Source organism: Somniosus microcephalus, chromosome 2 (genome assembly GCF_052327205.1).
Source record: "Somniosus microcephalus isolate GS21.2 chromosome 2, FLI_Smic_1.0, whole genome shotgun sequence".
Classification (NCBI taxonomy): Eukaryota; Metazoa; Chordata; class Chondrichthyes; order Squaliformes; family Somniosidae; genus Somniosus; species Somniosus microcephalus.
This window is the reverse complement of record NC_140988.1, coordinates 90,089,930-90,106,183: the sequence shown is the minus strand read 5'-3', so window position 1 is coordinate 90,106,183 and position 16,254 is coordinate 90,089,930. Positions and strand designations below refer to the sequence as shown.

The 16,254-nt window shown below is 45.9% G+C and overlaps 1 protein-coding gene across 1 annotated transcript in view; it reads left to right on the top strand.

Moving 5' to 3' along the window:
• frem3 (Fras1 related extracellular matrix 3) overlaps positions 1–16,254 on the top strand; it is a 227,161-nt gene that overhangs the window by 196,640 nt on the left and 14,267 nt on the right. The window contains exons 13-18 of the mRNA XM_086011008.1: positions 2,828–2,986; positions 3,359–3,662; positions 5,895–6,026; positions 9,402–9,733; positions 12,550–12,742; positions 15,952–16,056. Coding sequence (XP_085867134.1) covers positions 2,828–2,986; positions 3,359–3,662; positions 5,895–6,026; positions 9,402–9,733; positions 12,550–12,742; positions 15,952–16,056 — 1,225 coding nt within the window. The remainder of the gene's footprint in view (positions 1–2,827; positions 2,987–3,358; positions 3,663–5,894; positions 6,027–9,401; positions 9,734–12,549; positions 12,743–15,951; positions 16,057–16,254) is intronic.

Genomic DNA, 16,254 nt, shown 5'->3' with positions numbered 1-16,254 from the left:
TGCACCCTCTCCAATGCAATCACATCCCTCCTATAGTGTGGCGACCAGAACTGCGCACAGTATTCCAGCTGTGGCCTAACTAGCGTTTTGTACAGCTCCACCATAACCTCCCTGCTCTTATATTCTATGCCTCCGCTAATGAAGGCAAGTATCCCATATGCCTTTTTAACCACCTTATCTACCTGTCCTGCTGCCTTCAGGGATCTATGTACATGCACACCAAGGTCCCTCTGATCCTCTCTCCTTCCTAGGGTCCTACCATTCATTGTGTATTCCCTTGTCTTGTTCGTCCTCCCAAAATGCATCACCTCACACTTTTCAGGGTTAAATTCAATTTGCCACTGTTCTGCCCATCTGACCAACCCGTCTATATCGTCCTGTAGCCTGAGGCTCCCTCCTCGCTATTTACCACTCCACCAATTTTCGTGTCATCTGCAAACTTAATGATCATACCTCCCACATTCATATCTAAAGCATTAATGTACACTACAAACAGCAAAGGACCCAGCACTGATCCCTGCGGTACACCACTGGACACAGGCTTCCAGTCACAAAAACAACCTTCGAGTATCACCCTCTGCCTCCTGCCACTAAGCCAATTTTGGATCCAATGTGCCAAATTGCCCTGGATCCCATGGGCTCTTACCTTCTTGACCAGTCTCCTGTGCGGGACTTTATCGAAAGCCTTACTGAAGTCCATGTAGACTACATCAACTGCACTACCCTCATCCACACACCTAGCCACCCCCTTGAAAAATTCAATCAAATTCGTTAGACATGATCTCCCCCTGACAAAGCCATGCTGACTATCCTTGATTAATCCTTGCCTCTCCAAGTAGAGACTAATTCTGTCCCTCAGAATTTTTTCCAATAATTTCCCTACCACTGATGTTAGGCTCACTGGCCTGTAATTCCCTGGTTTATCCCTACTACCCTTCTTGAATAATGGTACTACATTAGCTGTTCTCCAGTCCTCTGGTACATCCCCTGTGGCCAGAGAGTTTCTGAAAATTTGTGTCAGAGCCCCTGCAATCTCCTCCCTTGCCTCACACAGCAGCCTGGGATACATCTCGTCAGGGCCTGGGGATTTATCCACTTAAGCCCGCTAAAACCGCTGGCACCTCCTCCCTCTCAATACTAATTTGTTCAAGTATATCACAATCCCCCTGCCTGATTGCTATGCCTACACCATCCTTCTCCATAGTGAACACAGATGCAAAATATTCATTTAATCCTCGGCCCACTGCTGCTGATAGCTGGGCTTCTGTGCTGTGCACTTGAAAAATGTTGATGTGAGTCTGTGTCTCTGCTGACTTCTTTCCTACAATTTCAGAGTTGAACACATATTGCTGTCTGGTACACAAAATAGTACTGGAAAAGCATTATCCCGGTGCAAGTAGATTTTGATTGCAAAGCAAGTAATACAGACTGTTGCTTTGGCTTAAAATCAATCAATTTAAGGACAATGTCAAGGCCTTAGAGAGGGTGCAGAAGAGATTTACTCGAATGGTACCAGGGATGAGAGACTTCAGTTATGTGGAGAGACAAAAGAAGCTGGGGTTGTTCTCTTTAGAGCAGAGAAGATTAAGAGGAGATTTGATAGAGGTGTTCAAAATCATGAAGGGTTTTGATAGAGTACATAAGGAGAAACTGTTTCCAGTAGCAGAAGGGTCAGTAACCAGAGGACACACATTTAAGGTGATTTGTAGAAGAACCAATAGAAAGAAATACTTGGATTTATACAGCACCTTTCAAGACCACCAAACGTCTCAAAGTGCTTTACAGCCAATGAAGTACCTTTGAAGCGTAGTCACTGTTGTAATGTAGGAAATGCGGTAGCCAATTTGTGCACAGCAAGCTCCCACAAACAGCAATGTGATAATGACCAGATAATCTGTTGTTGTGATGAATATTGGCCAGGACACTGGGGATAACTCCCCTGCTCTTCTTCGAAATAGTGCCATGGGATCTTTTACACCCATCTGAGAGAGCAGACGGGGGCCTCGGTTTAACATCTCATCCAAAAGACAACACCTCCGACAGTGCAGCGCTCCCTCAGCACTGCACTGGAGTGTCAACCTAGCTTTGTTGTGCTCAAGTCCCTGGGGTGGGACTTGAACTCACAACCTTCTGACTCAGAGGCAAGTGTGCTACCCACTGAGCCACAGCTGACACTGACAACAGTGACATGAGTAAAAAAAAATGTATGCAGTGAGTTATGATCTGGCATGCACTGCCTGAAAGGGTGGTGGAAGCAGATTCAGTAGTAACTTTCAAAAGGGAATTGGATAAATACTTGAAGGGAAAATATTTACAGGGCTATTAGGGAAAAAAGCAGGGGAATGGGACTAATTGGATAGCTCTACCAAAGAGCCGGCACAGGAATGATGGCCCGAATCATTCTATGACTCTTGATTATCCGACGGGCAGTCATATGTATTTATTTTATTTGGGTTAATGCCCCCATCAAAATAGCAGTCATTCATTTTAATGCTCATCAGCCTTAAACTATAAAAGTTATTCAGTTTGGTAGACCCGTGTTAAAATACTTTTTGACGGTGGTATCTTTTTATTTCATTTGATGCTTTCATCATCTGTTATATTCTGTTTCCAAATGTCTTAAAAATGGCAATGCAAAGTTTCCTGTGGCCACCTTGTGATTGTTGATCTTTTTTGTTCTTTATTGTGACCAAAATGATGTGGTGTATTGTGAAAGTAAAGGATTCCATTGCATTTCTTCTACTGAGAGAACATTTAAATCCGAGACTGACCTTTTATTACATATGGGAGACTGTGCCTGTGTTTTATTTGTTTCCCCTTCATTTAGATGAGCAAAGCTATTGTGTACATCGAAGAAATGGACAGTGTGGCCGATGTCACCTTCCCAGCAGTCCCTCAGGTCGTCTCACTCCTGATGTACGATGACACCGCAAAAGCGAAAGAAACTCCCAACCCACCTACCGGCTACCCAGTAGTCTGCGTCACGGTAAGAGCTGCTCAACAACCGTTGCTTTTAAAGTCGTAGGCAATCGTTATTATTGGAAATAATTAAATTAGAAAATGCAGCTTTTCTGTGCGCTTGTGCTGCTTTAGCAGTTAAACACCCACTGGGGGGTCAGCTTTTATCACCTCACAGTCGACTTGATATTTTCTTTCTCGGCCTGTTCCACACAGCTCCCTGGGCACGAGAGTGGACAGACGGTCCACACCCAGGCAATGCTACACTGTAACTGGCCACTAGGAGGCGTCACAAGCACAGTGCCAGAGTGACTCAGCTCCATGCCATCCTCTCACATCCTGTGTTGTTAATTTGACACTGTTTAGTCATAGTGCTTACACTTTGTCTTTTCTTCTGCAGGCCTGCAATCCAAAGTATTCAGACTATGATAAGACCGGCTCGATCTGTTCGGCTGAGAATATCAATGATACTTTGACCCAATACCGCTGGCTTGTCAGTGCTCCCAGTGGCCAGGATGGAGTGACCAGCCCCATGCGTGAAGTTGATTCCAACACCTTCTTCAGCAGCACCAAGATCATCACCTTAGACTCTATCTACTTCCAGGCAGGCTCCAGGGTGCAGTGTGCTGCCCGGGCTTTCACTGCTGGTGGTGAAGCGGGTCTGGAGCTTCTCAGTCCAATCAGTACAATCAGCAAGGAAGATGGTAAGCAGGCAGGTGCAACAATCCAAGATTTTGAATGCTGCATTTTAAAATGTTTTTGCCAACTTTCTCCCCATTTCTCTTTTTAAAAAAAAAAGGTTTGGCTAACTTTCTACATTTTTTTTCTTCTCTCCCCTTTTCCCGAGAGCGTCGATTCATTGCTTGGCCAACAACCTCTGGCACCTCACCCAAATGGGCATTCTCCCTGTGCCAGTGTCAGCAAACTATTTGCCTGTTGAGGAGGTGGGGCATCACAGCTAAATTTGATCCTACCCTCATCCATTGCTCACACGTGCACTCTTTCCACCAGGGGAGTTCTCCCCAGTGACCTGGCCAATATTTATCCCTCCATCAACAACTAAAAACAGATTATCTGGTCACTATCACATCGCTGTTTGTGGGAGCTTGCTGTGCGGAAATTGGCTGCTGCGTTTCCAATTCAATTCAATTCAATTTTATTTGTCATATATGCAGCAGACGTGTGTACTGCACAATGAAATGTTGATTTTTACGAGTCCTTCCTACATTACAACAGTGACTACACTTCAAAAAGTACTTCATTGGCTGTACCCTGCTTTGGGCCAGCCTGAGATCATGAAAGGTGCTTATATAACAACAACTTATATTTATTTAGCGCCTTTAACATACTAAAACGTCCCAAGGCGCTTCACAGGAGTGTTATACAGTAAACTCTTTCTTATCCGGCACCTACGGGACCAGGATGGTGCCGGTTGATGAAAAAATCTGGATAACAGAGAGGTAAACCTACCAAGGCAATTTTTAACACAAACAAAAATAAAAACCACTAACTCGGCCACTGCGGGGGACTCGGACTTGGCAAAACGAGTGCTGGATGGATTCAGCAAGATTACCGGCTATCTATTTTGCCGGTTATTAAAGTATTCTGGATGATTAAGTGCCGCTTAAACAAGAGTTTACTGTAAAAAATAAAATAAATGCCAGTCGTTTTTTTTAGGGGTCGCTGAAGCCAATTGCAATCCTGCTGAGATCAGCTAACTCAGTACAGAGCATGGGTCGAACCTGGGACCTCCTGGTCTGTGGCTGTTACTTCACCAACTGGGCCACTGGGAGAGCTTTTTCCTTGCAGATTACTGCCTTGAATCATTATTATGCTAAGTAGGGAGGGCTAAACGGACCAGCACCCAGATGTCATTGGTGTTGCATTGTTGGTCAGCTCTCAGCAGGAGGCACATCTGCAGGAAGAAGCCTCTTCACTTGGCCAGTCTTTCCTGCCAGTCCCAGTCCCATGACAGTAGAAGTCACTCCATTGGGAAAGAGTGTGAAAGCTGGTCAAAACTGATAATTAGGTTAGGTTGTGTAGTCGATAGTTCATCATTCTAGCATTCTGGCTAACAGGGCGTCTCCAAAATACCATGGCCTTGAATTTCCACCACGTTCTCCCACAACTTCTGCAGTAGATTGGCGAATCCCTTGAAAAACGATGCCATTTTTAGCTGTTTACTCCATTTCTTCAGGGGTTCCACTGATCCCCCATTGGCGAATCCCCACAGAAATTCCAGGCACACCTCTTTATAACTCCATTCAATTGTAAAAGTCACTGTTCAATGAACAGAAAGAACTTGTATGTTTCAAAACGCAAAATTGAACTTTACATCAGGTGAAAAATAATTCTGAAGAAACATTTTCACACAGCTTTTGAGTTCATCCTCCATGTCTTTCTTTTAAACTGACAAATAATGCAGCACTTACTAACAGGCACTTAATTCCTCGGTGCTTTTTACAAGTGTACCTGCATAACTGACGTTGCACCAAATAAGTAGCAGGGAGAAGAGTTTCCGATAAATGTGTTAAGCTTTTGTACTTACAACATGATCGAGTCGACACACAACACTCTGCTCCTGCTGTAAAGTTTCATTGGTCACCGTGACATCAGTATTCTGAAGAACTTTTTGATTAAAAAAAAAAGAATTCTACTCTTTAAAATTATTTTCGAATCCTGATGTCCTGAAATTCCATTTGGGTAATAAAATTATCAATAATTATTACGTGACCCCAAGACTAACACTGTTGCCACACTGCATACCTCTTATTATTAATAAATCCCAACAGTGGTTATATTGGTCACCTTGTATCATACTTTAAACAGTACCTCAAGACATGGTGCCCCAGTGATGCTATTTATGAGGAAAGGGATTTCTGTGTTGGTTTATGTGATCACAGCCTGAAAATCCTATGTGGTGGTTGTGTTTTCAGGTCTTTGCCAGACACGTGTGCCGGGAGCAGTTGGCGCAGAGCCTTTCTCTGCAAAGTTGCGCTACACTGGCTCAGATGACCCTGACCATCCAAACCTCATCAAGCTGACTGTGACAATGCCTCACATGGACGGTATGTGTGCCTTTGCAGTCGTGTTTGTCCAATGTCCTGCTTATATTATTGGTGTTTAAACTTCCATGCTTCCACCAGCTCCACTCCTGGTTGCTGTCTTTTAACATCAGTCCTGCCAGCTCCAGTACAGTCGGTATATTTTGGGAACAACAAAAGCATCAGCAACTATCAAGCTCAACTGTTGAAAAAAAGACATTTGCCTAGAAATTCGGTGGGCTGCGCCACCAGTTAGCGCCTAAAGAGGGCACTCAGTGGCTTTAGCGCCACTGGCTGCGCCTCCCGCGATATTTAGCGGGGCGCTAATGGCGGCGTTAGCCTGTAGCGCTGCGCCGCCACCGATGACGTCATCAGTGTGCGCAGCACCCCGCTACCACCCCGATCACGATATTTGGTCGCGCCCGCCTCTGTAATGCCGGTCGCAAATCGCGCCCGGTTCACGGGGCCTACCTGTGGCGGTAGTGGCGCAAATTAAGGTGGAGGTGCGGGGCGGCCATTATTTTCGGTGGCCGCCTGCCAGCACCTCCGTCCCCGGCCTCCTGATCCCCCCCTCCCCAGGCAGTGCCGGCTGTGTCCCGAGAGCCCGGCACTTCTCCTCGGTACCGGGCTCTTTTGCCGGCACTCGCAATCAGTCATCGCGCTGGTGCAGGCCCCTCCCCCTTAAGAAGGGGAGGAAGGCCTGCAGTACCGCAGCGCACCCTGCCGCAGCGTGTGGCGCTGCGGCACGTTGCGCTGCAATATTCAGTTTCAGCGCCCCAAGAGGGACGCGGGGCGCCTTGAGCAGCGCCTCGCGTCCCTCTTGAGGCGCTCAAACTGAATTTCCGGCGGGCGCAACGGCTCCGTTCGCAGCGGTAATTCCGGCACCCAGGCGAGCTTGGCGCCCCGTTTGGGGCTCCACCGAATTTCTAGTCCATTGACTTATAATTTATTTTTATTCTCATATTTATTGAGAAACAGATAAAGGGCCAGGGCCCTTAGTACAGATATACCAAGGCTGAAACAGTAAAAGGGAAGATGAGGTAAATGAGAAAGTAGTGATTAGGTGGCACTGGGCTTGGTTTTTAAAAGGAGGGACGAAAGACTGAGGGATTAAGGCTTTCTGTATCTTTGAGATCCTGGGAAAGAAGGACATAGGCCTAGAAATTGGGGAACGCTGGAAACCTGGTGGTAACATTGGCGGCCAAGGATAACGGCCGCCGGCCAAGAGAGCGCAGGCATTTTATCCTGCCAGACTCTTCCTGGCCGTTAACGCCACTGAAAGACCTGTTAGCGGCAGCAAATCCTGGTGTAAATTAGCGCGGGCGCCAATGCGAGTGGAGAACTGCAGAATGGATGAGCTGGCATCAACTCGGTGTTGCTCACCAATTGACGTCACGCTCCACCTCATTAAAATGCTCTCGCTGAAACCTGGAAGAGCGCCGGCTGTCATTTTTTTGCCATTTCATGGCGCTAACGGGTGCCACAAACCACCCGAATTTCTAGGCCTTAAAGGGGGAGAAATTGGGTATAGCCCCATTTGGGGCGCTAGTCCTGGCGATGCGCAAAGTTTAGCGCCAGGCGCAATTTAGCGCCACCTGGCGCGATATTGGGTTGCAGCACCCCTGAAGGTGATTGCGGCGCTAAATCAGGCGCTGCACGATACTCTTAAGGCGCTAACCCGGCGGCGCAACCCAATTTCGCGGCGGCGGGGCGCAGCGCAGGTGCTGTCAATAATCACTTTCCCCGAGACACACTGGCGTCGGCCAGCTCTTAAAGGGGCGGGTCATCAGCCACGGGCACAGAGGATAGCCCTTGTCCCCGAGAAGTCAGCCTCCTGGGTGAGCCGGGGCCTCGAAAAGGTCTGCAACAGAAGTCTGGCGCAGGATGAAGGCGTCGTGGCTGCTGCCTGGGAACTGCGCATTCACTGCGAGGATCAGCTGTTGGTGGTCACAGACCAGCTGGACATTCAAGGAATGGAACCCCTTGCGGTTGCGGAACTCCTCCGGATTCTCTACAGGCGCCCGCAAAGCCACGTGCGTGCAGTCAATGGCACCCTGCACCATGGGGAAGTCCGCTATTGCAGCGAAGCCCTCTACGCGCTCCCGCTGCTTGTCCAGGGTCATTGGGAAGGAGATGTACTGCCGCCTCCTTTTAAACAGGGCATCAGTCACTTGACGGATGCAGCAATGCACCGCGAACTACGAGATGTTGGCTATGTCCCCAGTTGCGGCCTGAAAGGGGCCGCTTGCGTAGAAGTTTAGGGCAACAGTCATCCTCACAGCCACCGACAGAGATGTCCTGCACCTTATCTGAGGCTGCAGAACTGGCTGAAGCAGGTGGCACAGCTCAGTCACCACCTCCTTTCTAAAGTGCAGCCTTCTGATACACTGCTCCTCCGACATGTTCATGTAGGAAAACTGCTGTCGGAAAACCCTGGCAGCGTAAGGTCTGGTGTGGCGACGTCTGTTGGTCCACCTCCGACTGGCCATTCCTGCCCCTCTCTCCCTGCATCTCTGTGCCCTTTCCAGGTGATTCAGCAGCAGGACATTCCCCTCCATTGCAGCCCCCATAATAAGTGCGCAAAGAAAGTTTTGCCGTTGGAAATGCTCACCAACAGCAAGGTGATGGTCAGAAGGCTGAAGTTCCTCTGCCAGCGCTGGCTCAGTGGTGAAATGGCTCGCAGTGTGCAGCCCAGCAACTCTCTGTAACTCTTGAAGAAGTTGTGAGCCAAAAAGGCTGCCGCTTTTAAACCACACCAGTGCCCTTTAAATAACGCCCCTCCAGCCCGAGAGCGACTGGGGAAGGCTCCAGGTAAGCTGTCCTTATTAGCGCCAGGCGCTACGGAGGGGGGCGCCACTGAATTTCCGGTCCGGGGTGCCCAAAAGGCGTTGCACACTCAAATTATGTCATGATCTGCCTGCGCCCATGAGCGGGCGCTAAGATTTAGCGCCGGCGCTAAATGTATGCTCAATATGGGGCGAGGCGCTGGGTTCACTGTGCCTGGCTGAAAATTGGCTAACGCCCCACTTCTCGGCCTCTTTAGGCGCTAATTGGAGGCGCTACCAACTGAATTTCTCCCCCAAAAAGTTTGGATTCTGCCTCTTTTGAAATGTAGCCACAGAGATTACAAAAGCAGTTTATTAGTAGGTTATAAAGCTCAGGGGTTTTAGTGTAATCCATCAGGCATGTAATACTGTAGTCTCAATTAGTCAAATCAAAACATCCGACTGTTTGGCAGCCGAGCTTTCCCTCTGAAATTGGCTCCTTTCACTTCGAGGGGTAGACTTTGCCAAGATCTTTGAATGTCTGTTGCTGCAAATCCATGTGTAATGTGATAGTCTTACAGTTAGAATAATCTCTTCTGTAGCACATGCCAACTGACTTCCTTTTAATTTTCAGGCATGCTCCCTGTCATCTCATCTAGGCCACTGTCCAACTTCGAGTTGACCCTAAGCCCGGATGGCACCCGGGTTGGTAACCACAAATGTTCCAACCTTTTGGATCATAATGAAGTCTCCACTCGTTATGGCTTCATTAATGATGCAACAAAGAACCCCGAGGTGATTGGAGAAACATCTCCATATCAATACAGCACCGCTCTGCGTTCTGCCAGTACTCTTCGATTCTACCGTAACCTCAACCTTGAAGCATGTCTCTGGGAGTTCACAAGCTACTACGACATGTCTGAACTTCTGACTGACTGTGGAGGCACCATTGGAACTGATGGACAGGTAAGATGGATTGTCTTTTACGTGATTTGTTCAAACCCCTATAAAAATAGGTAGTTATTCTTACCTGGCCATACTTTTTCCTGAATCTTTCCTCTCACTTATTTGTGCTCCCGGACTCTTGCTTCATATATTCTGCAGCTGGCGTCAGAACTCTGGGATTGACCTACCAAATGGCATGGCCATGCAGCTTGTTGGAGAGTGCTGGCTTTTTTCCCATTCCAGCTGGATCACTGTGGAGAGCTGCTAAGCAGAGGCAAGGAAGGGAGGGCAAAGTTATTTCTCTTCATTTTATGCAGCTCCTGGTGGCCAGCTCAAAGCAATATTGGTAAAGGGCTGGCTGCAGATTAGGCACTCAAACTCCTGGCATGGAGTTAACCCATTTAGAGTAAATGGATAATGGCTCCATTAAAGTAGCAGAAAGATATAAGTATATTAAACTTCTGTCTGCTAATGTCACTCACAGTCATTTCCAGAAGGAAGTGTTCAGTTTTAGTTAGAATGTGAATGATTAAAGGAATCATTTTCAATAATGCTCTCCCAGTTGCCTCACCCACCATAAAGCTTATCAGAAATTTTGGCACAAGCGCCCGGTAATTTTAATATAAAGGAACAGAAAGTCAGTGTGGGCACACACCTGAATTCTTGGCACCCTGGAGAGAGGTGGTAAGGCGGGGGGGGGTGGTGGGGGGGGGGGTGGTAGCAGGGAGTTGTGAGCTCTGTGTTGGGCACACAGTTTTATTACCCCTTAAATGAATTGAGGTACAAGTATTACAATTTAAAACAAATAAACAGCCTCGAGAAATCCTGATGCAAGTATATTTTCTCTGTGTGAACTAGATATTAGCATAAGTTGCTTTGTGTGTTTTATTAACTCAGTAACGTGAACTTATGGATATTTGTTTAAAACAGCCAGTAAAAGAGTGGATTGTTAAGATTTATCACAGCAGAGCTACAACTGGAGATAGTCTTGAGACTGAGCCACTTACTCGATTTGTTCTGTTCCAATCTTCTCCAACTAAACATTTAAGTGAAGATATTAGGTGAATCACATAACTTGGTCCCATTTGTTAACTGCTAACACAATATAGCGTGAGATCAACGACCAGCCTTTCTTTATGAAAAGTAGGCATAAAATACCAGGAAGCTACACTTCTGTCCCTCGGAAAGGCCACAGTGCAATCATGAATTTATGGCGCTATAACAAAACTGGTGCACGTCATCACACAACCTGTTGACCAGTCTGAACATGCTATAATGAGTTAATAATCACCACCTGACCAGCATAAGATTGCAAAGTGTTACCACTTCATCAGATTTCCATTAGCTTTATTGGTTTGGAACATCAAGTGCTCAATACTTTCAGTCCTTACTGAATGCACCAAACATGTTATGGTGGCCGATCAGGAGAACCCCGGAGGAAATTCCCAGCTCAAGACTCATTGCACCATCTCAAATCTACATCATTCTTTCTCTAGAACCTCAAATCTGTGGAATTCCTTACCTCCTTAAGCCTCCCCTCCCTCCCTACAACCATCATGCTTTAAAAACTCAAGTTTGTTGCACTTAACTATTACTTGATTTTCCTCCTCTTCTCCTACGACTTTCAACCTTGGTGGTCCCTTGCACTTTAGGCTTTGGCCCTTCACCTTGGATTGTTCAAAAACAAAGGACAGGCTCAGAATGTAGGAAGATCTCTCTAACCTGACCCAACACACACACACACACACACACACACACACACTGTGACAAGTGCTAACTTCCAGCCTCTGTTTGTAACATAATTGAATCGGGAGGGTCATATTTGCATTGATGCATGATCAAAGCCTGCATTTTCCCGAGCTGGCTCAGTAATTCCTTCACAATTCATCTACTAATGATCCTAATGAACACTGAAATTAATTTTGTGGTAGAACAGGAGACCTCAAGCTCACTTAGCTATCTGCCCACTATTCCAGTATAAACAGTCTGTAACATTAGAACCACATTGGAACAAGGTCTGTCTGGAATTGTACACTGCCTGTTGTTTAAGGTGTTTTTGGGAGGGGAGAGGGAAATAGACCAGGCCACTGCCTGTTTCAGTATTGCCACTATATCCATTAATGATTGGACTGAAATCTGTTATATCTTGATTTTAATTCATCTGAGTTTTATGCAGGATTACATAAAGCAGATTGGGATGTAAATTTGGTGAGCTTTGTCTTTTAAGGATGTTTGACATGAAAAATAGAATATTGCTTGACTGAATTTTATACTAAGTTGACAACAACCAGTAACTACTGGCAACATTGCCAAACTATTATGCTAAATGTTGTTATTTTCATTTGGGCAGTATGGCCTTGAATTTCTTCTGTATTTGTGCCCAGAGACACGCGGAACTTGGGCACAAATCAATTACCTGGCTTAAAAGATCGCAGAATTTTGGACGTAATGAGATGAAACTTTCATGCTTAAAGAAGAGAAATACATGGTGTGAGTTCAGTGTTGTTCTTGGGCCCCAATTGTTTATGCTGATTTACACCCATTTTTACATTCAGCCATAGTTTAATGAGATTGGCAGGAAATTTGAGTAGAACGCAACATTGGCAGAATGGGCAGGTACTTGGGTCTAACTTCCGGGGCGCGCCACAGAGGAAATTTAAGGCCATTATATGCAACTGATGTTTGTTCTTCGTATTCCCATGAAGTAGATTTAAACATTGTTTTTAATTTCGCAGATTTCTGAGGAAGAGTTGATTAAAGTACGAATCTCAGTGGATTGAGTTTCAACATTCCCCTTCCCTTCATAGATGTTAATTTTATTGCTGTTTGACTTGCAGGTCCTGAACTTAGTCCAGTCGTACGTCACGCTTCGCGTCCCTCTTTTCGTCTCCTATGTCTTCCACTCTCCTGCCGCAGTTGGCGGCTGGCAGCACTTTGACCTGCAGTCTGAACTGAAGCTCACTTTTGTGTATGATACCGCCATCTTGTGGAAGGATGGTATCGGCAGCCCCCCAGAGGCAGAGCTACAAGGTATTTGAAAAGAAAACCTGGCTCTATAGTTGCTTGGAATACAGAGTACCCGGTCTCAGAACATCTTTGAGGAACTCTTACAGTTACTTTGTTTGTTAGCTTGTCGTATGCTGAATAGTTTTGGTTCGCAAGCACACTACGTCCAGGAACCTACTCCAGTATTGCCGGGACCGCTATTTGTGGGTGTAGGGATGTGCTGCCTGCTGAGAGGAGTTATGGTTCAGTTCCAGCTATTTCTTGGCTGGGGGTAGCTAAGTTTTTAATGCCTATATATATTAAAACAAACTGGTACCGAAACACTTAATAAGAAAGGACATGCAGCCAATATTGAAATATAAGACACAATCATCAAACCAAAAACAAAAGTTGAACAGGTCCCACCCTGGAGTTTCTGTTTTTTGACACGCTGAAGTCTCGCCCTACTGAGGGAAAGATTCTAACCAATTACTGGGGTATGGAATGGAATTTTTTTTATTAAGAGTAAAATTGAATTGCTGGGCAGCTTTGAGTTGTCTCAAACGCTGCTTCTCATTTCAGCAAAGAAATCACGATCATCACCAGCCTGTCCCTGATTTGCATAAAATGCCCCTTGACCTCCTGTGGGGGGTGTGTTGATAAACGGCTAGCGGCATTACACCAGTACAATCATTCTTGCATAGAGCTGTAATCTAACCACCTGCCTAAAAACACTCCCCACCCCATCCAAAAAAATCAGTCTCTAGTGCATATTGATAAATGCGAATAAGCAAGTCTAAAGGGCTAGGGTTTTCAGGCAGTCACTTTGATCTTGATATAAGATTACATGTACGAGATTTAGGACAAAGAGCAAGAGAAACTTTTTTACACAGAGGCTAGTGAGGCTGTGGAATGCCCTATCGGAGTCAATGATTTAAGCAAAGACCTCCATCCCTCTCCCTAACATTTAAGAATAGGTTAGATAGATGGTTTTCAATTTCTGACTTCATGCTTTGGAATATGCTGCAAGTTTTATTATTAACATAAGAGGAGGGAAATATCAACAGTATAGAGAAGGACAAAGAGTAAAAGTTTAACAGTAAGTTGTCTTTGAAAGTCTGGCATTATTATTGGAGCCATAGTAAGGTAGATATGATCCTGAACATTTAATATCTTTCTTTAAACATATTCAATTAGAAACTTATGCCTAATAAGGTTCCAAGAGTAATGGAATTAAGTTTAAACAGGTTAATGTCTGCGTTAAAATAACGCAGAGATGCATTTCATACGAGAGCAGTTCCAATTGTTATTTCTGCCTTATTAATTATAGGTGATATCTGGCCTCCCTTCCACAAACAGTTCTATCCCATCCTTCATATGTCCTGTTTAGATTTGGCAGTTTCATTTAACTGCAGTCAGTGCCCTTTAATTTTCTTTTCTTCATTCTCGGGACGTGAGTATTGCTGGCAAGGCCAGCATTTATTGCCCATCCCTAATTGCCCTTGAGAAGGTGGTGGTGAGCCACCTTCTTGAACCGCTGCAGCCCGTGTGGTGAAGGGACTCCCACAGTGTTGTTAGGGAGGGAGTTCCAGGATTTGGACCCAGCGACGATGTTCATTTTTAGAATACGGGTATCTCTCTCACAAGAACATTCCGTCCAGCTAAGCTGAATAGGAAATCTCACTTGTCCATCATTGTATTCAGAGAGTGTTCAAGACTGAAATAGAGACATGCATTTGGAATTTTGGGGTCTGCCACTTTGTAAGTTGTGTATATACAAGACTCTAGTTACTCTAATTGGCCCCCTCCTATTTATCATCTACATGCTGCCCCTTGGTGACATCATCCGAAAACACAGCGTCAGTTTCCACATGTACGCTGATGACACACAGCTCTACCTCATTACCTCTTCTCTCGACCCCTCCACGGTCTCTAAATTGTCAGACTGCTTGTCCGACGTACAGTTCTGGATGAGCAGAAATTTTCTCCAATTAAATATTGGGAAGACCGAAGCCATTGTTTTCGGTCCCCGCCACAAACTCCGATCCCTAGCCACTGACTCCATCCCTCTCCCTAACATCTGTCTGAGGCTGAACCACACTGTTCGTAACCTTGGTGTCATATTTGACCCCGAAAGCATAACAAAGACCGTTGATTTCCACCTCCGTAACATCGCCCGTCTCCGCCCTTGCCTCAGCTCATCCGCTGCTGAAATCCTCGTCCATGCCTTTGTTACCTCTAGTCTTGACTATTCCAACCCACTCCTGGCTGGCCTCCCACATTCCACCCTACATAAACTTGAGGTCATCCAAAACATGGCTGCCCGTGTCCTAACTCGCACCAAGTCCCGTTCGCCCATCACCCCTGTGCTCGCTGACCTGCATTGGCTCCTGGTTAAGCAACGCCTCGATTTCAAAATTCTCATCCTTGTTTTCAAATCCCTCCATGGCCTCGCCCCTTCCTATGCCTATAATCTCCTTCAGCCCCACAACCCCTCGAGATATCTGCGCTCCTCTAATTCTGCCCTCCTGAGCATCCCTGATTATAATCGCTCAACCATCGGTGGCCGTGCCTTCTGTTGCCTAGGCCCTAAGCTCTGGAATTCCCTGCCTAAACCTCTCTGCCTCGCTACCTCTCTTTCCTCTTTTAAGACGCTCCTGAAAACCTACTTCTTTGACCAAGCTTTTGGTCACCTGCCCTAATTTATCCTTAGGTGGCTCGGTGTCAAATTTTTCATCTTATAATACCCCTGTGCAGCGCCGTGGGACGTTTTACTACGTTAAAGGCGCTATATGAATACAAATTGTTGTTGTTGTTGTTTCACATTGTACCTTCAAACTAATTGACTGGAGCTACTGTCATGAGACAATCTCTGGAGTGTCAGACAATAGACCACTTCAACAAAGATAAGTACAGAGGAGAGAGGACCTCGGCTCAGCTAGTGTGCGAGCAGCAGCAAAGCAATTATCCATTTGAGCCCAGGCTGTGCTTTTCAAAAGCTGTAAAAGGCAAGAAAAACAAGACAGTGGCCCCAACAGTAACAGAAACTGTCATCTAAAGCATTCATGGATTCTGCCTGTATTGTTCCAGGGAACTGAATAAAGCACTTGATTAATAATCCTTCAGGCTAGCCACAGTTCCTTAGTGGAATACAGACTCATTCAATTATTACTTTAATATGATTGTGTGATATAGCTCCCTAATATCTGGAAATTTTGAATGAGGAACTGGATTGTTTTGACTACTTTGTGCAGGTGCCTTGTATCCAACCAGCATGAGGATCAATGAAGAAGGGCGACTCGTGGTAAATTTCAAGACGGAGGTCCGATTCAGAGGCCAGTTTGTCATGTCTCACTCAGGTAAATAACAGAATTTCTTTTTGTAGATTTTACTGGTAAATCCCCTACACAGACATGTGCTGGTGATCCCATAAGCAAATTAACACATGGTTCAGTTAGATCGCGCAAGATGCTGACCGCTTGTTTCAGTGTGGCTGGCAGCCGGGAAATGCTCAGATCCAAACCCATGTGAGAACGAACCCCTTTCAAACCGATCCT